Source organism: Diceros bicornis, chromosome 36 (assembly GCF_020826845.1).
Source record: "Diceros bicornis minor isolate mBicDic1 chromosome 36, mDicBic1.mat.cur, whole genome shotgun sequence".
Classification (NCBI taxonomy): domain Eukaryota; kingdom Metazoa; phylum Chordata; class Mammalia; order Perissodactyla; family Rhinocerotidae; genus Diceros; species Diceros bicornis.
Window position 1 is genome coordinate 19,103,042 of NC_080775.1, and position 26,307 is coordinate 19,129,348.

The window sequence follows — 26,307 nt, forward strand, 5'->3', positions numbered from 1 at the left end:
CCATATCTGGGTCTGGCTGTGATGCTTGCTCTTTCTCTTAAAACTATGTTTTTTGTCTTTCACTATGCCTTCTAATTTTTTGTGGAATGCCAGGTTTGATGTACCGTGTAAAAGGAATTAAGTTAAATATGCCTATAGTGTGAGTTTTATGTTTATCCAGCTAAGGTTTAGGCTCTGTTTACTGTTTGCTGTAGCCATAGATGGCTGAGGCTAAAATTTCATCTGGTGTCCTTGTTTTTGTCTTACCTGTTATCTTTGGGTTTCCCTAGAGATGTCTTCCTAAATAAGATCTGAGATGCAGTTCTTTCAGTAATGTCCCCTTGTTTATTATACAGGACACCTTTTGATGTGGTGGTAAGTTGTGAGGGGAGATGAAGCTTCTATACTCCTATGAATAGATCTCAGTCTTTTAGTGAGATTGTACCTCTGCTCCATGACCTTCACAAGTGCTCGCCCCTGACCTTGGGTGAGGCAGGAAGGCTAGTGGGGCTGGATCTGGGTATTTTCCTATGTGGAAGACGAGGGCCTACTAGAGGTGATATTTCACTTTTCCTAGGTCAGTTAGGCTCTGGTCAAATGCCAGTCAGTTAGGCAGTGGTGAAATAGTTTTTCTTGAGTGGAAGCCTTGTTAAGAATAAGAGAGTAACCCAAGTGTACTTCAAAATGACCGCTTTTCCTCTCCCCCTGCTGCAGGCACAAGGGTGTTTTTCTCTGATTTTCACTGGGAGAACCTGGGAGGGCTCCTGGAGGTAGAACTCACAAAAGTGTGGGATCCTCCCTAAGGTGGGGCTCCCCTGGAGCTTTCAACTCTCAAACTTCTCCACATTGTGCCTCCAGCAATGCATCAATCATGGTTAGGTTTTTCTACCCCAGTCTTGGCTGCTATAGAAGTTTGTGCTCCTGGGTTTCTGCTCTAGTAAGTTGTGATTATCTGTATCCACCTGCCTCACCCATTTGTGGGGCAATGGTTTGCACCATAATTGCACTTTTCTCATGGATCTAAGAAGAGTTGTTGATTTTCAGTTTGTTTGTAGTTTTTCTTGTTGAGTAGACAGGAGTAACAACTTCCAAGCTCCTTATTTTTTTTTTATTATTTTTCTAATTTTTTGTTTATTGCAGTAACATTGGTTTATAACATTGTAAAAATTTCAGGTGTACATCATTATACTTCTATTTCTGCCTAGATTCCATCATGTTCACCACCCAAATACTAATTACAACCCATCACCACACATATGTACTGAATTATCCCTTTCGCCCTCCTCCCTCTCCCCTTCCCCTCTGGTAACCACCAATCCAATCTCTGTCCCTATGTGTTTGTTTATTGTTGTTATTATCTACTACTTAATGAAGGAAATCATACGGTACTTGACCTTCTCCCTCTGACTTATTTCACTTTGCTTTATACCCTCAATGTCCATCCATGTTGTCACAAATGGCTGGATTTCATCGTTTTTTATGGCTGAGTAGTATTCCATTGTGTATATATACCACATCTTCTTTATCCATTCGTCCCTTGATGGGCACTTAGGTTGCTTCCAAGTCTTGGCTATCGTGAATAACGCTGCAATGAACACAGGGGTGCATGTGTCTTTACGCATTGGTGTTTTCAAGTTCTTTGGATAAATACATGTAGTCCCATTTGTTTATTTTTTCTATTGTTTCTCTTGCCCGGTCAGACATGGTGTTTGAAAAGATGTTGCTAAGACCGATGTCGAAGACCGTACTGCGTATGTTTTCTTCTAGAAGTTTCACAGTTTCAGGTCTTACATTCAACCAAGCTCCTTAAATACTAGTCCAAAAACCAGAAAATTTGCAGGCTCTTTCTTAATGAAATTTGCTTTCTTTCTCCACCCCCCTCCATTCTTTCCCGTTCTTTTTCTTTGTTCCCACCTCCTTCTTCAGCACTTTTGTCATAGTGTTACTTTGCTCCCCAAGACCTTATCTGAGTAGTGACACTAGTGTAGGGTTTCATACTTCGTGATAATGCTTGGAGTTTTGCATGTCCTTTCATTTAGCCATAGCCCAAGGCAGTGAGGGTCTGTATATTTCTTACCTCAGTTTATGATCAGGGTTTCCCCAGGCCTAGTCTTTGACTTCATTGAGAAGATTTGACTCTGTTCCTTCAGCTTTTTGCAACATTTAAAAGAGTCAAAATTCAAGCTACCCTAGCCTGCTTCTAGTCCCAAAGTCCCAAAGTTCTGTGGTTTCAGCCCTGCTGAAACATGGCATATCTGTTCTTTCCTCAGTTTTTGAGACGTTTTATCTTGCTTTTGGTCTGTCTCTGCTTTTGTAAAAATGTGTTTTCATTTTATTTATCATTTTCTTGAGTATGGGTCAGAGGCAAAGTATTAACTTACTGTGCTGTTTTGATTAAAGTGTATCATTTCTAGTAAATAAAAGTTTCACTTAATTTAAATTCAAAGTTTTTAGAAGCTGCAGGAATATTTACTAACTTACAAAGAAATAAAACATTGGAAAGACTTTATTTTTGACAACTAAAGTAGTAAAATCATAGAAATATCTTTGTATATCTGCATTGTCTACGTTATTTAAGTTTAAGAACAATTCAAATTGGTTTTAAGAATCAGATGGGACACATTGATTGACAATATTTTCACACATTACACAATCCATAGGTGTAGTTTAATAGGACTGAAGGTATCTGATACTTCTATGTAGTTTGGTTATAAAGAAGGCAGTTTAAATTATACTCCCTTAAGTTATAAAGGGTTTTCTGTGAAAAGTAAAGAAAATAATCAAAAGGGAAAAGAATTCTGGGAAGAAAGATGAGGAATTCTTGGTTAAAGAAAGATTGCATTGTGACATTTAAAAGAAAATAAGAATTTGGTGGCATAGAGATTTTTATATCAGTAGATTTCTTTTTATAAGAGTATTGAATTTTCATATTGGGACTATTATGAAACTGTGATTTCAGGAATTAGGAACAGATTTTGATGCATTTCAGAAATCACATATGGAAATGTAAACCCATAATTTGTAGTTGATGTAATCATTTTAAAACATTGTATTTTTTTTTAAAGTAGTGTTTATTTATTTACTTATTTTTTGTGAGGAAGATCAGCCCTGAGCTAACATCCATGCTAATCCTCCTCTTTTTTTTTTTTTTTGCTGAGGAAGACTGGATCTGAGCTAACATCTATTGCCAATCCTCCTCCTTTTTTTTCCCCAAAGCCGCAGTAGATAGTTGTATGTCATAGTTGCACATCCTTCTAGTTGCTGTATGTGGGATGCGGCCTCAGCATGGCCAGAGACGCGGTGCGTCGGTGTGCGCCCGGGATCCGAACCTGGGCCACCAGTAGTGGAGCACTCGCACTTAACTGCTAAGCCATGGGGCTGGCCCTGAAAACTAAAAATAAACATAAAAATATTTATGTCTCAAGCCTGGTTTTGAAAACTCCAGAAATACAATAATTCTATTCAAACAGAAAGCAGCTAATTTTTTTCTGAATTGCTTCCTTTTCCTTTATTTCTCAGGTCACTATATGTGGTTAGGGGCTCAGCATGCTTCTGCTCTTAACCATTTAGGCAGCAAGGCTTATCTACACAGCTCTGTGCGTCACTGCTTGGGCACGGGCTGCCGTCTTCTGTTCTATTACTCCATGGAAAACGGCACTCTGCGAGTAGGACTGTATAATAATAAGGTGAGAAGAAACTTGCCTTTATTTCAAATTCATTGAAGAAATGAAATTTCTATTCTTGGCAACTTGTGTGTCTATTTCTCAGTTGTGTGCAGGCTTTAAGTGTTCTTTAACTTGACTTTGTTATATCTTTAAGAAGAAATATTAAGAAGCTGGTTTAGGAGATACTGTCATGTACAAAAGTTAATGTGATAATTTGCACAATGTTATTTCATAAAATTGTTAAAATCCGTGGAAGTATATTAAAGAAGCTATAGGTCTAATAAAATGAGATATCTGGGATTCTGTATTGTTAGCTGTGTATTGAAGTTCTGATGTGATCGGTTTTGGATTTTAGATCTATATATCTTTAAGGCTATAAATATGATGGAAGGAAATTACTTATTCTGGTACAAGTAGATACAAATTTAAAGATTGGTAATTCCTGATTAAATACAGACAAATGAGTCTTTTCAGTGAAAAAAAAATGGCACGGGGGTAGAGTGAAGGTTGTAGTTGTAATGCTAGTGAATAAAACAAATTATGCTGTTTTCATCTAATTTTAGCTGAAAACAATCCTCAACAGGTGGGAAATACCTGAGACACTTTGAGAATTTCTATTGGGAAGAAGAATTTATTTATAGATAGGAGCAAAGAAATCACAGGGATAAACAGCAGTCATTCCAGAAATGGGAAACATTTGACAATAATTGCAGGAATTCTGACACTGGGAAAAGGAAGACAGTAAAAGCATCCACATCAGTTTCCTTTGGCTCAGGATGCTTTGAATAAATCCAGTTGAAATTTCCACATGACGTATGCCAGATTCATTTTTCAACAAAAGTTTATCATCTGTACTCATCAAGTGCCACTAACCACCTGTCAATAGCATTTTCTTCTGCTCTATTTTCCTCTGAAGTTTCAAGTGCCACCATAATTAATCCTCAAGTATCAGAATACTTATTACCAATATATTTGAAAATTCAAGAGAAATGCTCTCTTTTTCTTCCTGGTTCTATCACACCACTTCTCCTTTTCCTTTTGTGTTATTTTCATCACGTCTAGTCTTCTTTCTGCTACCTCTTCTTTTCCAGAATATTCACAGACTTCTAAGGCATAAGGTTGGATGAGGATTCTCATTAGATGGCCTAGTACATTTTCTTTTGTTACGTGGATGAGATGTAATTTCTAGCTTTCTGTAACTAGGTTATGTTTTTGTGACATTTTTGTAGCAGTGTTTGGCAGCCCACTGCTCTAGAATCTTTTTGATATATTTCATTCAATTTGGTAAGGTGTGGGGTGGGTGGAGGGGTTAAAACATCTCCCTGCCCTTTCTGCAGTATTCCAGGCTTTCCAGATATATGGGGGAAATTTTACCAAAAAAAAGAAAGATTAAACTTTATCCAGATGGGTCGTACCATTCATGTTTCATTAATCTTGCAGTTATTGTCACCTGTGCCATGTATACTAAGCCCAGTGAGCCTCCATGCAGTTTGCAAACTTTGATAATTTCCAATTTCCTTCTTCAAAAAAGACATAGTGAAAAAAATTCTAGAAAATTATTTTGCATTTATATTATACTTCAAGATGCTTAAAAAACATATGATCCTATGATAGTGGTTTTCATGTGGAAGGTAATTAATTAATATTCATTAAATGTTGAATGAGCTCTTATCCTAAATTTAAGTAAAAATTTGTATCATATATTTTCTAATTCTGAGGATTATTTAATCTGCGCTGAGCATCAGTGTTGGATTTTAAGTTTTAATATATGTAGAATGGAATTATGAATTACTGAAAATGAGAAATATCATTCCTCTGGTGGCTTTGGGACTGTACAAGAAAACAGTGAAACAAATTGGCTTCAGATACCATATTGTATAATAAGAATAGAGTTATCAAGATTCCATCTCCCACATTATAAGAAAAGAAGAAGTTAATCATGGAGAACTGATCTAGTGTACTAGTCCGAACCAAATGGGTGTACATCACAGAGAGTGTTGACTAATATTTGACTCATTAGTTTATCCAGTATTCTGCAAGACAGTATCTCATCTCTTCTGACACTCTGCTATACATGTAACATGTGCATCTATACATGTAACACATTGGTCACCAATGTGAAAATCTGCATGAAGGTACATTTAAGTCACACCTTGATATTTTATCACAAACTGAAAAAGGACTTTTATCATTTAAAAAATTAGCTCTTGATGAAAATGATAATTTACATCTTCCATGAATAGATAAAGAAAACAATCATTAGAATATGTGCAAGTAAACCAAGAAGTATCTCGTGGGAACGCTAAGGGGTGTTTTCTTTATTTTTAGAGAACCTTAGAACTTGGGAAATATCACAGGATAGAGGCACATTGTTATATAAATGTTGCAATTCTAGTTTGTGTCATTTATTATTCTTGGGATTAGGTCTGTGTCCATCATCTGTAAGGTAATAATTATAGCAGCAATTCTATCTTTTATCCTGAGGAGAGTTTCCATGTCAGTGAGCCAAGGATAGTGGGGTACCTTTTACATATTTTCTAAATTCCCACGATCAAATAGGAAGAATGCATAGTTGGGGCAGGAAAGAAAATGTCTTAGAAAGTATCTTTTCTTGTATGATGCAGATTTTAAAGCCACCATAAGCTGTCTTTGAAGGAAAGTCTTTACCAAAGTACATGGTCCTATGCCCACATGTAATCCAAAGTAGTTAAAACAAAAAAAGCAAACAAAAAAACCTCGCATTTGGTACCTTTGACTTCTTCACTGGAAAAGGGAAGGATAAGCTGAGATATCCAAAAGATCTAGTGATAAATATTTTTCTTGAAAGGTAAAGTGGCGTTCTTGATCCTGGTCTGGGAGAGCAAATACACTTTTAGAATTTTGATTGATTGATTGATTGATTTTAAAATAATAGAAAATAGAACATCACTTGAAAGGCTTTTCTGAGCCGAGGGTTTCTTTTTCACATTGACACCTGTTGAAAGTAACCAGATAAGAGTCTCAGAGCAAGGACAGAAATAAAATAAAAGCTGATTTCATTTGGTCGGGATAAATTCTTTTTCTTTTTCATTGCTTGTATTGTCAGACAGGAAAATGTAGTAGAGAAATCTGGATTTCATACACAATATAACATTAACTTAGTATATGGAAAGCCATTTAAGTTTAGAAAGAGCTCGGCTCATTTTTCAAAAAAATGTAAATGCATTCTTCTTCAGGTGGAACAGAGGGGAATCAATTAGTCATTGTGAAAAAAGAGCACAATGCTCTAAATTATTCTCATAAAATGAAAGTGAGGAGACATGATGAATGCAACTTGCCAAGCAGTGTCACTAAAAGCATCTGTGGAGGATTAAGTGTTTTGTTGCTAAATAAAGAAAGTTGCATAGTAAATTATTGAAAGAAAAATTAGTTGTATGTCTCAACTTTTTATAACTCCAGTTCATCCTGATGTGACCTGGAAGCTATCAGCTGAAAATATGTCTAACATGTGTGTTTCACTGTCTTGTGGAAGTCTTAACGGTTGATATGAATAAGTAATGAAATGAAGTGCATTTTAGTGGGTTTAGACTATCTTCTGAATATTTAAGACTTGGTAATTTGGAGTAGAAAACAGAGATTAAAGGACTAAATTGAAAATAGATTCATTTTTAGAAAATCTTGGGTATGAATGAAAAACGTGAAGCTGAGTGAGGAAATAAATGCTTAATAAGGAGAGTCTGAAAAAGTATGAGTGCAGTGTGTCATTTGAATTGTAACTGGATGTCACCCTCTGGTGCAGTTTCTGTCTCACAGTAGAAGGAGGGCTCAGAGACAGTCTCAGAGTTCAACCTGAGAGGTACATATGCCATCCTCTGCATTTTCACTATATTGATACATGAAAAATCAATGTATCCTGTGGGTAAGTATTACGAACAATCTGGTCTATCTTTACCACACAAATGTTAAATTAACTTGAATGTTTGATAAAAATCTGAAGAAAAATGGGATTATTTCAAAGCATGAAAGCATAGTCATAAATCATAAAGCCCAATTCTGTAGGCAAAAATTTGGAGTACATTATAGACTTTTACTTAGCGTCTTACCTCATGGCATATAGTAACATAATTTTGCATGCACTTTGCAACCTGGAAAATGACCATTATAGAGATGCATGACATAGCGTACTCTGGAAAATATAAAAAGGTCTTTGACAGAATGACAAGAGAGTTAAAAAGAAATATAATCTCCAGAAAATAACTGTATTGTTTGGTTGTTTGGAACTTGGAATGAATTCTCCCATAGAAAAAAATATGTAAGTTGAGATTGTGCAGAAAAATGTATCTGATAATCTTTTTTTTACTTTCATATTAAATGTTTGCCTGTCATTTCTTTCTTTTCTAATATCATGGCAATATTGCAAAATGTAGTGATGTCAGTGGTATCAACATTTAAATAGATGGTGTTATGAATTGCTATTTAGAATTTCATTTTTGGAGTATAGTACTTTATTTAAGATTCCATTCAGATTTTTGTTCTGTCATTACTCTCCATCATAAAAAATAGGCATCTTTAGGGGCCAGCCCGGTGGTGTAGTGGTTAAGTTCTTGTGCTCTGCTTCGGCAGCCCAGGATTCGCAGGTTCAGATCCCAGGCATGCACCTAGCACCTAGGCAAGCCATGCTGTGGCATCATCCCATATACAAAATGGGAGAAGATGGGCACACATGTTAGCTCAGGGCTAACCTTCCTTACCCCAAAAAATAAATCAATAAGAAGCTTTACTAATATAGACATGCTTTATTTCTTTGTTATTTTAAAAGACTTTATTTTTATAGAGAAGTTTTAGGTTCACAGCAAAATTAAGAGGAAGGCACAGAGATTTCCCAGTCTATCCCTGGCTCCCACACATGAGCAGCCTCCCCCACGATCAACATCCCCCACCAGAGTGGTACATTTGTTACAACTGATGAACCTACATTGAATCATCATTATCACCCAAAGTCCATAGTTTAAATTAGGGTTCCCTCTTGGTGTTGTACATTCTGTGGGTTTGGACACATATAATGACGTGTCCACCATTATAGTATCATACAGAGTATTTTCACTGCCCTAAAAATCCTCTGTGCTCTAGCTATTCATCTCCACCCCCATTTCCTTCTTTTTCCTTTAAAAGATGTTATATAGGTTTTCACCAATACTTTAGATTCCCTAGTACTTTATATCATATAGGTAGGGTAAACGCTACTAAAATGTAATTAAGAGAGTACATACATAAGTATGAGAGTAGAATTTGGGGAATGAGGAATGTCTTTTTCTTTGAATCAAAGGAAGAAGAAATATTTTGGACATACAACACATCAACTCACAGAAAATGGGTGAAAGCAGACGTGTTAATACCAGAAAGACTGAAGACATTTAAGGTATAAAAGGGAAAAACAAAATTTTTTATCATAAGTTTTAATTTTTAGCTTTGCAGTAGTGAATTTATCACCTGTTGCTAAGCTTAAATTAGCATTTAAATTAGGGGTGTAGACTTGTATATTTAGGCAGAGCAACTACCTACTTGTTTTCATTGTACCTAGCCCTTCTCAAGCCAAATTTCCCCTGAGCAAAGGAGCCGGAGCGTGACACTCTTGTTTAAAGCTTCCTCATTCTCCATGGGCTGCCTGCCTAGCACCCCTCAGCACCATACAGTGCAACCAGGGAAGCAAATTACATTAAGAAGCAGATAAATAATAACGTAGCATTGAAAATCAGTAGAGTATATGCAAATGTTTTGAATGCAGTAGTTCACATCTTTATAACACATGGATAACTCTACATATACAGAAACACATCTGAAATATACATATGCTCAGTGGGAATGCTGTCTCTTAAAAAAATTAACTTGGGATTTTGTGTTGTACAGAGAGTTGAGATTGTGCAGAAAATCTATATCTGATAACACTTTTTTACTTTCATATTAAATCTTTGCCGGTTACTTCATTCTTTTCTAATATCATGGCAATATTGAAAGATAGAAATGTCAGTGGGATCAACATTTAAATAGCTGGTATTATTAATTGCTAATTAGAATCTTATTTTTGAAGTGCAGTACTTTATTTAAAATTTCATTCATTTTGTTTTGTATATAGAGTGTATAAATATATTTATATTGGAGTGTGAGCGTAAAATTTGAGACTGATTGTTTGTGTGGCTTTTGAAACCAATTTCATTCCTTTATGCTAATACCACATTCATACATTTTTCTAGGTGTTAAAAGGGAGAACCCCAATGATACTGAACTGTAACCGTACAAATTTTTAGAATCCCGTTTACTGCCGATGTTGGAATTTCTGAACCACAGCATTTTGGTAGCAATCTCAGCAAAGCTGAGGTTTACATGATTGCCTATTGAGTTAACATTTTGACACTATTTTAATTTTTCTAAGCTGATATCTCTCTTTATTTCTGAAAGAGGTACGAAATGATTGGAATTTCGTACTTTTTACATAAACTGAATATAAGTTTTGTTATTTAACTCAAAGATAAAACAAAGTAAAATATAAAGAAAATAATTTGGGAGTTATTCTAGGTTTCCAAGTGCACATTAATTTACTTTTCGATAATGGCAGACTTTTGAGATCTAAGTTTAAATTATCAGTTTTTGAAACCCAAACTGATATCATTTCTGCATATCTGATCTTTTGCTGCTATGAAAACATACAGCTGTAGGTCTAATAATTTTTACATGTTTTTACTATAATATTCATTATGGAGAAAGTGTACAGTAGCTTACAAAGTTGTCTTGTTATTAGATATGATTTAAATTTAATATTATTTTCTAGACTAAATTGTTAAATATATCTGCAAACTGAAACTTGATCTTAAGTAATTCTTAACAAACAAATATATATCCCTCGTGTTTTTACAAAGAAGAAAATCTATTCAGAAACTTTAAGCTGGGAGAGACTTTTTGACGAGTAGTATGTGGTTGTTTCACTTGTTAATATTGTAGACCTTTAGAAAAGCTATCAATTTGATTGGAGCAAATGAGATTTATTTCATTTAATCAGCACTTCTTTGATTATTGGAGAAATTCTTCTTCTATGAATATTAATAGATTTTTATATTTATTCTTTTAAATTTTCTATTCTTCTATTGTGTCCCTTACTATTTGCTTGCTATTTCCTTTCATGCATTCCAATACTACTTTCAATAGTTAAAAAACCAGATGCAGTTATAGCTCTTGTATAAGTAATGACAATACTTATTCTTTTTCTTGAATATTAAAGAAAGAGAGCTGTGAAGACAATGATCAAGTAACATTGTTTGCAGTCAGGGACATTGTTGATGGTTATGTGGGATACTGCATCTCATCTGATCTTGGGTGGTTTCTCAGAGGCCCCAGGGGATTTAATGTGCCCATCGGTCTTACGCATGTGGGTCAGGCTTCTCAAATAGAAACTTTTAATTAACTGATAAAACTTGCTCTTTAGACAGGCATTTTTCTCAGTAACTATTTAATCTCTATTATCCTTTTTTTTCTCTTTTAAAAGAGATTATAAACTCATAAATTGTTCATTTTTTTCCCTAAAGATTATTTTTGAAGGGGCTATTTTGAGCCAGGAAGGATTTATTGGGCTCCATCAGCTCTGGGTCTATGCCTGTGCACAGGCCCCATCCAGAAAGCTTTGCTCCGCAGATGAATTCACCTGTGTCAGCGGCCAGTGCATCGCCCAAGAATCGGTCTGTGACTCTCGGCAGGACTGCTCCGATGAGAGTGATGAAGACCCGGTGACCTGCTGTAAGTCAATTAACGGTTTACTCTTTCACATGCTCACATTTGTGACTGTGGTTGGATTTAAAATAGTCCTTGTTTTGAGCAAGGTCAAGTTAATATGTATGAAATAAGATAAATGTGCATTCTCATTCTGAAGCTATTAGCACGGTTCGTTGTGGGAGTCTCTAGGGTAATTTAATGTTTTGGTGCTTGTTGCTAACACTGCAAAACCTCTCTGTTTGTTCAATAAATGAATAGTTGTGATTAGTAGTGTGTGTGTGTGAGTGTAAATGTGCGTTAAAGAGGAAAATGGGTGGGAGTCTCTTTGTACTTTTCCCTTTGGAGACATATTACGAATTGCTAACATTTATTAAATGTAGGGTTTTTTCCATTCTGACCAATTATGTAGAAGGCTGTGAGGAGAGGGTAAAGAGGAAGAGGGCTGCATGGCAGCCTCTTACAGTTGGTCTTCCTGACTGGGCAGAAAAGACCCAACACCTGCCTTTTAGGCCTTGTATGGAGAGTCTTTGATAGGAGTAATGACAAGAAATCCCATTACTATGCAAGCCTAGTCATATTTAAAAGGAAATATAATTTAATTTACAACCCACATGATGGTTCTCAGATGAGGTAACTTAGCAACTAAGATACCGTGTCTCTTTAGAAATGATGAATTCCAACTAAATGAATCCAATTCCTATAGTGCAAAAGAGTCGGTTTTTTTAATTATTAAAAATTTGACATTTATTTTGCTGCAGTGTTTTATTTTAGTGAGGTATTTGGTTGAGCAAGAGAAAAATATTGCAACAAGACAAATGCCATCTTTTTAATGGAAAGCTCTTTATACAATATGCTTCTGTCGATGGGTGAGCAAGGCTTTTATTAAGAGCAATGGAGACGGATGTAAGAAAGAGGAGATGGGAAAGCAAGGGAGAAATCCTCTACCTGTTTGTTTGTAAATAGCAGTTCCATTAATTCCTCAAACACCTACCTTTAAACACTAGAATTAAACAAAATAATCTACTTACCAATATGATTTGGATAAAGTTTTTCGGTGCTGTCTTTTATCATTCAAAAAAAAAAAAAACACACACACACATGAGAACAGTACATTTTCTCTAATATAAGTGTGAGATTCCTTTCTGTGCTCTATTTAAATTTTTTACAGACAATTTAGTTCATTTCTTTTGGAGAAATTCACCTGTCTAACAATTGGCGTTAATCTCAATTTCAATAAATGAAATTAAATATATTTCCTGTCTATTCGATTGTACATCTTGAAACACTTCTTTTCTCCTTTTTTTTCCTATGGTAAAGGGTTCTTTATGCTCTCCTTTTAATTGGTTTTCTTAATCGAATTGAAGTATTAGTAGATATTTTAGCATTTGATTTTGGACATATTTTCCCATTTCTCTTCCTTTATTGAAGTTTCATTGATTAAATATCTGGCATTTTCCCAGTAGAGTATACCTTGAAACCATTCTGCTATTTCCTTTGTGTGAATGCAGGGAAGGGAGAGATGTTTGTGTTTATCGACAAATAGTGTTTACTTCTTAGTCTGTTAAGTTTTCCAAATAATGTAACCTCATTTGATCAAAGAAAACCTAGCATGCTTACTTGATTGAGATAAACTTGGTATAGGACATATGACCAAAAAATGTAGCCATATTACAAAATATTTATATATTTTGATGTATATATACCTATATATGTATAGATATATATTTTTGGTGAGGAAGACTAGCCCCAAGCTAACATCTGTTGCCAATCCTCCTCTTTTTGCTGAGAAAGATTGGCCCTGGGCTAACATCCATGCCCATCTTCCTCTACTTTATATGTGGGATGCCTGCGATAGCATGGCTTGACGAGCGGTGCGTTGGTGCTCGCCAGGAATCCTAACCTCTGAACCCCCTGCTGCCGAAGTGGAGCATGTGAACTTAACCACTTCGCCACCTGGCCGACCCCTATATATTTTGATGTCAACCTGAGTATTTCATATAAATATTTGTATAATCATTTTTGCTTCAAGGAAATTATTCATATAGCGCTTGAATTTTTAGAATTGATATACCATTACAATATTCTCTGCACCAAAGTATTTAATATATTTATGCATATATATACACATGCATATGTATATTACTACAAAATAAGAGAGGCTTCCCTTTGAAATTTAAAACCATTTTGAAAGATTTTACACATATTTTTAAATTTTTATTTTACAAATTTTAATTTGTAAAACAAAGTTTTGGTTTTTTTTTTTTCTGTGAGGAAGACCAACCCTGAGCTAACATCCAATGCCAATCCTCCTCTCTTTTGCTGAGGAAGACCAGCCCTGGGCTAACACTGGTGCCCATCTTCCTCTACGTTATATGGGACACTGTCACAGCGTGTCTTAACAAGCGGTGCGTGGGTGCTCACCTGGGATCACAACCGGCGAACCCTGGGCCCTGACGCTGAGCGTGCCCACTTAACCACTTGCGCCAGCTGGCAGGCCCCAAAACAAAGTTTTTTATAAGTAGAATTTCCAGGTTTATGAAACACAAGAAGAAATGCTTTTATATCTTCTTTTTATCTTACTTTGGGATGAATCTCTAGGATGGTTTAGATCATATATAATTTGAACAGCACCAGGAATACCATATTCTGGAGACTTAGTAAATATTAGCTTGTGAATATTGTCCATTGGTATGCTATCGTCAGCGTGTTTTTCCCAAAAGGCACACTCACTCAGGTATTCTTTCATGACCAAATTCCTCTTAGTTTTAGATACTATTTTAGCAAATGTACTTGACTGAGCCTCTAGCTCAGTGCCTTTTCAAAAGCAGTTCATTATAAAGGGGACGTGGGTTTTGCTAGAGTGCTGCTTCCGTGGTGTACCTCACGAACCAGCAGCATCCGCGTTACCTGGGAGCTCCTTCTTAACGCAGAACCTCAGGCCACAGCCCAGTCTTTCAGAACCAAACGTTGCATTTAACAATGTCGCAGGTGATTCGTCTGCATATTAAAGTTGAGAACCACTGTGCCCAAGAGGCTTCAGAAATGAAAAGACAGCTGAGAGAGAAAACAGATGGCATATTAAAAAAATAGACTTAAGAAAAGGCAAACTAGTCAGAGACCTTTCACGATAGAAGCAAAAACTCTCAGTATTTACTAATCCCTAAGAGCATTACTAAAAGAACAAACGATAGCTTTTTTTTTAACAGTTTTATTAAGGTGCAATTGATGTAGGAAAAGCTACACCTAATTCATGTATACAATTTGATGAGTTTGGACATATGCATACACCTGTGAAACCATCACCATACCCTTCACTTCCAAAAGTTTTCCTCGCGTCTTTTTTTTTTTGTAGTAAGTACACAACATGAGATATACCCTCCTACCTTGGCGGGGCTGTGCTTACGGCTGCCCTGGGGGTACGAGGTGCTGGACGGTTGCACGTGCCGGCGTGCGCCCCCTGCGCTCACCGTACCTCTACCCGCAGGCCGCCAAGGGCAAGGGCACGCGGGCGGGGGCTGCCCTCCCGCTGCCTCCTCCTCCTCATCCCCGGTGGGGACGGCCGCGTCGTCTTTCCCGGGCCCCGGGCAGCTGACGGCCGTCGAGTACTGCGACAGCTCCCAGCGGGCACCGTTTATGGCCCTGCTGTCGCAGGCGAGCCCCCGCCTCCATGCAGGCGACCCCGCTCCGCGACATCTCGGGGCCGTGCTCGCGGGGGCGGCGCACGGTGCCGCGCGGGGCGGCGACCTCGGCCCCCCGCCGGGCTCAGCACCCCGCAGCCGCCGCGGGGCTCGGAGCAGGGCGGCCCCGGAGCGGCGCCCGCGCCCTCCGCCAGGCACTCGCCCGGGGCCTTGCGCCGCTTTCCGGGCAGGGGCCGAGACCGCGGCGGCGGGCAGAGGCCTGGGCGCCGGAGGGAGAGCGAGGGCCACCACCTCAGGGGCCCCCAGGGGGAGCGGTGTCGGCCAGGAAGGCCCCCCAAAGGCCCAGGCCGCGGTGCGGGCGCGCTGCGAGCGGCAGCTGGACGGCGAGGAGGCGGCGCCGGCGCGCGCCGGGCGGCCCGGGCCGGTTCTTGGAGCAGAGACACGGCTGTCACCGCTGCAAGGGCTCAGCATCCGATGGACAAGTGCCTATGCGGGGAGTGTACGGGCACTGACGACGTTCACTTCAAGCCCTGTTGCAGAACTTGTCGGAAGTCTCATAACCCTTGCTGAGTGGAGGATAGCCCTGCCCACGCTGTAAACAGACTAGATGCCCCTGCCTGGTAAGACTTAGCCACGTGGACCCTAAAGGCTCCATGATCGCCATCTATGAGGGAGATGCAAGGCGAATGCCCAGCCCGGGACAGCGCTTTCAGCTTCAAATACATCATTTAAATGAATCTAATAAATGGTCCTGCCCAACGTGTGCTAGGGGAGCAGACAAGTACGCTTGTTTCCATGCCCATTCTTTCTGCCTCTTCCTTCTCAAGAGACTTCATGAAAGGCTGGGTTTTTGACAAAGCCTTTAAATAAAAGTATTGCAAAACAATTGACAAATGCACAGTATGGTATTATTGACGGCAGGCACTATGCTGTACAGATTTCTAGAACTGATTCATCTTGCATAACTGAAATGTTACACCCATTGAACAACAGGTCCTCATTTCTCTGTCCCCCAGGCCCTGGTAACCACTGATCTATTCTCTGCTTCTATGATTTTGAGTATTTTAGATCCCTCATATAAGTGGAATCGTTATGCTACGTGAAGTAAGCCAGTCACAGAAAGATAAATGCTGTATAAAATAAATACTGTATAAAATAAGAATAAAATACATATGCAATATATTTTTTAAATATTTCTAATAAAATAATTAAAATATGTGCCAAACATATCTAAAGGTGTACATTGTCCAGCTGAACAATTTACATATAAAATATACCTAATTTTCAGACACATTCTACAACATGGATGAACCTTGATGACATTATGCTAGGTGAAATAAGCCAGTCACAAAAGGACAAATATTGTATAATTCTACTTATATAAGCTACCTAAAGGAGTCAAATTCGTAGATACAGAAAGCAGGATGGTGGTTGGCAGGGGCCAAGGCGAGGAAAAATGGAGAGTCAGTGTTTAATGGGTATGGAGTTACTTTGGGAAGATGAAAAAGTTCTGGCGTTGCATGATGGTGATGGTTGTACAACAGTGTGAAAGTACTTAATGCCACCAAACTGTACACTTAAAAATGGTTAAAAAGGTTAACTTTATGCTATGTATATTTTACCACAATAGAATTTTGAAAAAATATATATATAATTTCCATATAGAAATTTCCGTATAGAAAATGACTGTCTGTGTGTTCCAAAAAGAATGGAAGGATGGATAGATCTGTGTTCAAAACAGTTTGGAAAATTCTGTGGGAGAAAAGTTCTTTTAATTGTAGGACTTTTTAGAGCATTAAAATTGCTAAAATAAGTTGTGAAACTTAAAAGGAGAAGTTGGTACAATATTCAAGTGAAAGAAGTTAAAACCAAGAATCCAATGCAATGCAATTTAATTTTTACTGTGATACTGTCTGTGGATGTCTTTCATATTTTGAAAAAAATTACTGAATACTGAAATACCTCCTGAGGGCAAGAAAAATAAATATGTATGTTTAGTGGAGAAAATATCTTTGTGGTTTCTCAATAAATATTAACAAAATGTTTGTATAATCATATTAAAATCTAATATATGCCTATTGAATGGAACGTTCTCCATTCATTCCCATATATACCATTTTCTTATATAATAGAGAACTGATTTACTTCTGAACTGGAAGATTCATAAATATTTTAATTTTCATGATCCTGCAGAATTTTCCTCAGCTGCCACATGAAGTTCTTTCTCTCCTGCCAATATGCTGCAGTGATTAAATATGCAAGAGAAAGCTTTGTCATAATTTAAAAATATTACTCTAACTGATGAACTCAGTGAAATTTCACTAAAATTATGAACAGTGGTATATCTCATGCTCTGATTAGAAATGATGAATGTTCTATAATCACAGAACTTTAAATAAAAGCAACCAAATAATCAAAACCACTGTTTATAATGAATACATTTTGTTTGTAATATGAGTAGATGATTTTTTAGATTTTATAAATATTCAGCATTTAATGTATATGGTATCATAAAGCATTTATTAGTTGCCAGAATGTGTTTGGCCCTCCTGGTTTTCTTCAAATATTTATAACTCCACCTTAAACTTTTTGAATTATGTAGGGGAAATATTAATGGAAGTACTTCAACTTTGGTGGCTGGAATTTGACTTATATTTTATAGTGCAGTTAAGTTCTAGAATACTTAGCTTTAAAAAAAGTCCTTTGAAGTGTACTGGAACAGAGGTCATGGGTAACAATAGCTGAGCAATGCACCAAGATTTTTACAGAGGTGATTGCATCATTTTGCTTTCACATATCTTTATGGTGATAGATTTTAAAAATTCTCATTTTTCAAAGGACAGTAGTGTTTAGTTTTCTGTGCAAAGTGCAATGATTGACATTTTAACTGATAAGACATCCAGGTAATGAAAGAAATGCTTTGAACTTTTCTGCTAAAGCCAAATCTCAACATTTATTCAATCCAAAATTATTTTGTCTTGAAATCTTCTTCACGTCTTTGCAGTTGAGTGACATAGGCACAGTTGTCGAAGGGTTGGTGATGGTTGGGTCCTGTTTTACTTTCCATTTCCACACTCATTGGTCTTATAGTCATTTCACACCACTGCCTAGTTGGGGAATAGGATGGTTACTTCAGTGGCCATCTGCAGTGAATAAAGTTGTTATTTGCATGGACTTGCTTCCTTTGTGTATCAGTGTATATGTATAATTTATTGCCCTGATAGGGCAATATTGAATTTATTGCCCAAACAAGGACACTTGAGAGGAAAAAGGAGAGGTATTAATTACTATGCTAGGACAACAGGCATAAATTGGTGCAATCCTGGGCCAATCCAAATGTGTGGTCACTCTACCCATGGAAGATTTTGTGTTCCAGGGAATTGTGTCTCTAAGAATTGAGGGGACCCTTGAGGGGGAGGTGGAAGAGTTCCTTGACCAAGTTCACAACCAAGAATTTGGAACTTTTAAGCACATTTTAGAGGTCAAGTATGTATTTCAAACATTGCATATTTCTGCACTCTACCACTTGACCTAGAAGAGCTAGGAGGTGGCCTAGTAGGTGGCAAAGTTCACAGAGGACCAAAGAACTAGTCCTTAGGATTTTCTGGATGCCCAGGGAGATAGTCACAGCTAGGTCATAGGTGCTTAAGACTATGTCAAAAACCAGAAGAGACTCCTTTGAGGAGTATTTGTCAATAGCAGTATCCTAAAAACTCTGTAGCCAGAGCTGAGAAAAGAAAAACATATTCAGAAGCAGATTTCCAGTTAGGTATATGAGTGAATGGCATTTCCTGTCATATTGATTCACCATTAGGTAATGTACAACATTTTTTCTTTATTATACTATAGTTAATATGCTTGTTTTTATGTTTTGGGAAATCCATTTAAGGGAGAAAATAATATTTGCTTATAAATAAAAAATACCTTTCATTATATATCCATTATATGATTGTCTAAACAAGCATAGCTCTGAGATCTAAACATTTAATTTACATATAGAGAAAATTTAAGTGGCATCGTTATTTGTATAGTGCACTTCAGTGTTTTAAGAGGTGACACGTTAGTGATGAAATATGTGGTCATGAAATCAGGCATCCCTGTTTATAGAAATTTGGAGGTCCTTTGATTATTAAGATATAGTGAGCTTATTCAATATACCAGTCAAATTGGTCATATTATTTAAAATAGAAAATAATGGTTAGGAGCAAGTATATGTAATGGAGTCTTTTTAATTATAAGACAGAGTCCCTGGTTTAGGGAGGCTTCAAAATATAAGCTTTGGCATCAGTTCAAAGCCTGGATGTTCCATTTACTAAAATTTACCATAGGCAAGTTGCTTAGTGGTAAAGTTCCATTTTTCTCTTTTGGGGATAATTACACTTACTGTGGAGGGTATTTGTGAAGACTAATGGCAACATATGCAAAATACCTGGCACATACTTGGAGCTCAGTGGTAACATGTCAATTGTTATTGTTAGTAAAGATAGCAGCATTATGATGTTAGGGAGCTTGTCAAAACTTTAGGTGTTTTCTGACCAAGAATTATTTTGTCCTCTTTCCCACTAATATAAAAATGCCTCTGCCTGAAGAGGAATATTAGGAATTAAGCTTAAAATTAATTGTATTTTATCCCCCAAACTACTTTCTAAGATAGGCCGATACTATGATTCTAATTTTAGGAAAAGCAAATTTAAGCACATAAAAACCAATTTCTTGAAAGCACAAATTAAGTTGTTAAAATTTCTAGTTTACTGCCCAGTCCTCTGCAACTTGCTGTTTTTTCCCACTAATTTGGTGACAAAGCTGGGAAAGACACCTGTAAAGCTTACCCCAAATCCTGACTTTCTCTAGAACTAGTTCTTTTGTGATAAAGGTAGGAATTTAAGTGTTTTCCAACTTTTTACTTGTATGTTAAGAGGGAAAAAAAGCAAAGTTCAGAATATCTAATTTGTCTGCAATTCCAAAGTGGCTAGACATTTTTTTTTCTTTGAGAAATTGTTAAAATAGCATAATTGAATGAATACCAAGGTGTGACCTCAAGCTCTTCAGGTGTCCAGAATTAATTTACATTCCTTCCTTTCAAATAGATTTTTTTTACCACCATTTCAGCAGGTGAATCTTGTTCATCTTGGCAGGTGAAGTAGTTACTCCCTGAAAAGCTGTAGAGTTTCACTTTGCATCATTAAATATAATGGAGATGGCCAACCGGGAGGAAATGTGCTAGACTCATACATAGAAAAATATAGACGGGCATGCCTCGCAAACACATGTAAAACTTTGTGAGGTTGGAAAAAAACTATTCTGATAATAAGAAAACATTATTTTTTGTTGATGGTTTCCTTTGCTGTGCAGAAGCTTTTTAGTTTCATGTAGTCCCATTTGTTTATTTTTTCTACTGTTTCTCTTGCCCGGTCAGACATGGTGCTTGAAAATACGTTGCTAAGACCCGAGGTCAAAGAGTGTACTGCCTATGTTTTCTTCTAGAAGTTTCATGGTTTCAGGTCTTACATTCAGGTCTTTAATCCATTTTGAGTTAATTTTTGTGTATGGTGTAAGGTAAGGGTCTACTTTCATTTTTTTGCATGAGGTTGCCCATTTTTCCCAACACCATTTGTTGAAGAGACTTTCCTTTCTCCATTGTATGTTCTTGGCTCCTTTATCGAAAATTAGCTGTCCATAGATGTGTGGGTTTAGTTCTGGGCTTTGATTCTATTCCATTGATCTGTGTGTCTGTTTTTGTGCCAGTACCATGCTGTTTTGGTTACTATAGCTTTGTAGTATATTTTGAAATCAGGGAGTGTGATACCTCCAGCTTTGTTCTTTTTTCTCAGGATTCCTTTAGCTATTTGGGGTCTTTTGTTGTTCCATATAAATTTTAGGATTCCTTTTTCTATTTCTGTGAAAAGTGTTGTTGGAACTTTGATAGGCATTGCACTGAATCTATAAGTTGCTCTAGGAAGTATGGACATCATAGCTATGTTAATTCTTCCAATCCAAGAGCACGAAATATCTTTCCATTTCTTTGTGTATTCTTCAATTTCTTTCAACAATGTTTTATAGTTTTCAGTGTACAGATCTTTCACCTCTTTGGTTAAGTTTATTCCTAGGTATTTTATTCTTTTTGTTGCAATTGTAAATGGGATTGTATTCTTAATTTCTCTTTCTGCTGCATCATTGTTAGTGTATAGAAACTCAACTGATTTTTGTATGTTGATTTTGTATCCTGCAACGTTACTGTATTCATTTACTATTTCTAAAAGATTTTTAGTGGATTCCTTTGGCTTTTCTATATATAAAATCATGTCATCTGCAAATAGTGAGAGTTTCACTTCTTCCTTTCCAATTTGGATCCCTTTTATTTCTTTTTCTTGCCTGATTGCTCTGGCTAGGACTTCCAGTACTATGTTAAATAGGAATGGTGAAAGTGGGCATCCTTGTCTGGTTCCTGTTCTTAGAGAGATAGCTTTCAGTTTTTCACCCTTGAGGATGATATTAGCTGTGGGTTTGTCATATATGGCCTTTATTATGTTGAGGTACATTCCTTCTATACCCATTTTATTCAGAGTTTTTATCATAAATGGATGCTGTATCTTGTCGAATGCTTTCCCTGCATCTATTGAGATGATCATGTGATTTTTATTCTTCATTTTATTAATGTGGGGTATCACGTTGATTGATTTACCAATGTTGAACCATTGCTGCATCCCTGGAATAAATCCCCCCTGATCATTGTGTATAATCTATTTAATGTATTGTTGTATGCGATTTGCTGGTATTTTGTTGAGGATTTTTGCATCGATGTTCATCAGTGATATTGGCTTGTAATTTACTTTTTTTGTGTTGTCCTTGTCTGGTTTTGGTATCAGGTTAATATCGCCTTTGTAGAATGAGTTAGGGAGCTTCCCCTAGCTCCTCAATTTTTTTGAAGAGTTTGAGAAGGATAGGTATTAAGTCTTCTTTGAATGTTTGGTAGAATTCACCAGGGAAGCCCTCTGGTCCTGGCCTTTTATTTTGGGGGAGGTTTTTGATTACTGTTTCAATCTCCTTACTCATGATTGGTCTATTCAAATTATCTATTTCTTCTTGGTCCAGTTTTGGAAGGTTGTATGATTCTAAGGATTTATCCATTTCTTCCAGATTGTCCAATTTGTTGGCATATAGCTTTTCATAGTATTCTCTTATAATCTTTTGTATTTCTGAGGTCCGTTGTAATTTCTTCTTTTTCATTTCTGATTTTACTTATTTGCACCTTCTCTCTTTTTTTCTTGGTAAGTCTAGTTAAAGGTTTGTCATTCTTTTTTTTATCTTTTCAAAGAACCAGCTCTTGGTTTTATTAATTTTTCCAATGATCTTTTAGTCTCTATTTCATTTATTTCTGCTCTGATTTTCATTATTTCCCTTCTTCTACTGATTTTGGGCTTTTTTTGTTCTTCTTTTTCAAGTTCCTTTAGGTGCACTGTTAGATTGTTTATTTGAGATTTTTCTTGTTTGTTGAGATAGATGTGTATTGCTATAAACTCCCCTCTTAGAACCGCTGTTGCTGTATCCCATAAATTCTGGCATGTCGTATTTTCATTTTGATTTGTCTCCAGATATTCTTTGATTTCTCCTTTGATTTCTTTGTTGACCCAATCTTTGTTCAGTAGCATTTTGTTTAATCTCCACTTATTTGTGCATTTTCTGATTTTCTTCTTATAGTTGATTTCTAGTTTCATACCATTGTGGTCAGAAAAGATGCTTGGTATTATTTCAATCTTCTTAAATTTACAGAGACTTGTTTTGTGGCCTAATATGTGATCAATCCTGCAGAATGTTCCATGTGCATTTGAAAAGAATGTGTATTCTTCAGTTTTTGGGTGGAATGTTCTGTATATATCTACTAGGTCCATCTGTTCCAGTGTGTCATTTAAGGCCAATCTTTCCTTATTGATCTTCTTTTTGGATGATCTATCCATTGTTGTAAGTGGAGTGTTAAAGTCCTCTACTATTATTGTGTTACTGTCTATTTCTCTTTTTATATCTGTTAATAATTGTTTTATATATTTAGGTGCGCCTACTTTGGGTGCATAGGTATTTACAAGTGTTATATCCTCTTGTTGGATTGTTCCCTTGATCTTTATGTGCCCTTCTTTGTCTCTTGTTACAGTTTTTGTTTTAAAGTCTCTTTTGTCTGATAGGAGTATTGCTACCCCAGCTTTCTTTTCATTGTTATTTGCGTGGAGTATCTTTTTCCATCCCTTCACTTTCAGTTTGTGAGTGTCTCTAGGTCTGAAGTGTATCTCTTGTATGCAGCATATATATGGGTCTTGTTTCTTTATCCAGTCAGCCACCCTATGCCTTTTAATTGGAGCATTTAGTTCATTGACGTTTAAAGTAGCTATTGATAAGTATGTACTTACTGCCATTTTTTAACTTTTTTTTTTCTCGGTGTTCTAGTAGTTCTTCTCTGTTCCTTTTTTCTTCTCTTGCTCTCTTCCGTTGTGGTTTGATGCCTTTCTTTAATATTATGTTTGGGTTCCTTTCTCTTAGTTTTTGTGTATTTATTATCGTTTTCTGGTTTGTGATTACCATGGGTTTCATATACAGTAACCTACGTATATATCAATCTATATTAAGTTGATGGTCTCTTTGGTTTGACCACTGTGTGAAACCTCTACTCTTTAACTCACCTCCTCCCAAATTTTATGCTTTTGATATCATATCTAACATCTTTTTTTTTTGCATTTGTATCCATTACCCTCGTATCATGGAAATAGATAATTTTTCCTATTTGTGGTCTTCTACATAAATCCCTTTAGCATTTCTTGCAGTACTGGTTTCTTGGTGACAAACTCCTTTAATTTTTGCTTGTCCATGAAACTTTTTATCTCTTCTTCCATTTTGAATGATAACCTTGCTGGGTAGAGTATTCCTGGCTGTAGTTTTTTTCATTTTAGCACTTTAAATATATCATGCCACTCTCTTCTAGCCTGTAAGGTTTCTGCTGAGAAGTCAGCTGATAGCCTTATGGGGTTTCCTTTGTATGTAACTTGCCTTTCTCTTGTGACTTTTAGGATTCTCTCTTTATCTTTAATTCTGGACGTTTTAATTATGATGTGTCTTGGTGTGGGCCTCTTTGGGTTTATCTTGTTCGGCGTTCTCTGTGCTTCCCATACCTGGATGTCTGTTTCCTTCCTTAGATCAGGGAAGTTTTCAGCTATTATTTATTCAAATAGATTCTCTGCCCCTTTGTCTCACTCTTCCCCTTCTGGAACACTTATAACACGGATGTTAGTGCACTTGATGTTGTCCCAGAGGTCCCTTAGACTGTCCTCACTCTTTTTAATCTTTTTTCTTTTATGTGTTCAGTTTGGGTGATTTCTTCTAGTCTTTCGTCCACCTCGCAGATGTGTTCTTCTGTATCCTCTACTCTGCTTTTGAGTTCCTGTAGTGAATTTTTCATTTCCAGTATTGTATTCTTCATTTCTGATTAGTTCTTTTTTATATCTTCCATTTCTTTGACATTCTCACTGACTTCGTCCATTCTTCTCCCAAGATCAGTGAGCATCCTTAACACTCTTTGAACTCTCTGTCGGGTAGGTTGCTCATCTCTGTTTCACTTAGTTCCTTTTCTGGGGTTTTGTCTTGTTCTCTTATTTGGAATGTATTCCTTCACCTCCTCATTTTGCCTCTTTTCCCGTGCTTGTGTCTGTGTATTAGGTAGGTAAGCTATGTCTCCTGCTGTTGGAGAAGTGACCTTATATAAGTGATGCCTTATGAGGTCCGGCAGTGTACTTCTCTCAGTTCTGAATGTTCCAGGAGTGACCCTATGTGGGCTACGTATGTCCTTCTGTTGTGGCATGTTTGCTCTTTCTGTAGGTGCTCAGGGAGGCCGAGTTATGCTCCTGGTCAGCTGTTGTAATGTTCAGCTTCTTGTAGTTGTTGTGGGCCCTTCAGTCTCTTTATCAGGTGTGGGGAGCCCCAGCACAGTTCACTGCAAGTTCTAATAGCACATTTCTGTTGCCCTATTTCTATTAAGTGAGTAGGCCCCCAGCGTGGCAGGTTGTGAGACTCAGAGGCTTACAATTGCTATAAGCCTCCAGCCTTTAGGTCTCTCATTAGCTCTCTGAGGATTGCAGCTGGGTGGGGCTGGCCCCAGGCACAGGAGCACCCAATTGTTTCAGGCTTTGGAAGGTGGGGTGGATCCCCTATGTGGCTGTTTGAGAAGCACAAGTCTTTTGCAGCTGACAAGCCCCTCCGCCCACAGGTCCACACACACAGTCAACACAGTCCTGCCCCGTGCACACGCCAAGACCTGAAGTGGACCTGGTCTCTCCAAGGCAGGAGCCCCACACACTCAAACATTGCCCCACACTCTCCACCCACTCCTTGTGCATGCCCTGCCCCCAGTCACTGGGCTGCAGAGAATTCAGCCACCAATCTATGCAGGCCCACAAGTTACCTGATGGTTTGTTGTTGGGTGGGGACTTTCCCTAGGGTGGGCTGCCCACCCTGGATGAGCTGGATTAAAAGAGTGCTCTAGTGGGTGGGGCAGACCCTGGACTAGCAGGCCCCAGGGAGAACTCCAATGGCGTCTGCCAGTGTCTGTGTCAACACGCCCACACCAAGCCACAACAATGGCCGCTGCCAATGTCCCAGTCCCTGGAGAGGTCTCACCTGTCACTGAGATGCACTCAGAGCCTATCAGGTGAGTCTCTTTTCACCGAAGGACTATGCACATTTCTTTCTGGTGATTTTAGGTTGCTTTCTGAAATGGGTGAGTTTGTATGTGGGCCCTTTAAGAGCCGGCTTCTATTTCTATGTGAACCAGCTTTTCTAGGGGTCCTCCCCAATGTTTTAGTAGCAAACAAAGTCAGATATTATGCCACTCATCTCGATTGTGCTGGGTCCACAAAATGCCCACAGCAGGCATGCTTCCCAGCTCAGGGCCCCGCTTCTCCAGGGAGGGCTGCCTAGCTTTGGGCTGTTCCTGGGCGGCCGTGACGCTGGCGGCTTGCGAAGGTGAAATTTTTTCGTCTCCAGAAGGGAGTTGCTGCCTCTTCCACCTCAATTAGGATTGTCATTTGTTGCAGGAGTTCCTCTTATCCAGTTTTGAGTTCTGTCTCAGGGGTAATTTTTCCAAGAATAGTCGTAAATTGGCTGTGTCCGCGGGAGGAGGTGAGTTCAGAGTCTGCCTACGCCGCCATCTTGACTTCTCCAGGTACTTTCCTTCTATACCCATTTTATTCAGAGTTTTTATCATAAATGAAAAGACATCCTAACAATTGGGAGAAGATGTTTGCAAA

The 26,307-nt window shown here is 37.6% G+C and overlaps 1 protein-coding gene across 8 annotated transcripts in view; it reads left to right on the top strand.

Annotated features, from left to right (window-relative positions):
* MALRD1 (MAM and LDL receptor class A domain containing 1) overlaps nt 1–26,307 on the top strand; it is an 847,485-nt gene that overhangs the window by 213,413 nt on the left and 607,765 nt on the right. For all 8 annotated transcript variants that reach the window (XM_058532519.1, XM_058532517.1, XM_058532520.1 and 5 more), the window contains 3 exons: nt 3,499–3,665; nt 8,950–9,042; nt 11,201–11,408. In XM_058532519.1, coding sequence (XP_058388502.1) covers nt 3,499–3,665; nt 8,950–9,042; nt 11,201–11,408 — 468 coding nt within the window. The remainder of the gene's footprint in view (nt 1–3,498; nt 3,666–8,949; nt 9,043–11,200; nt 11,409–26,307) is intronic.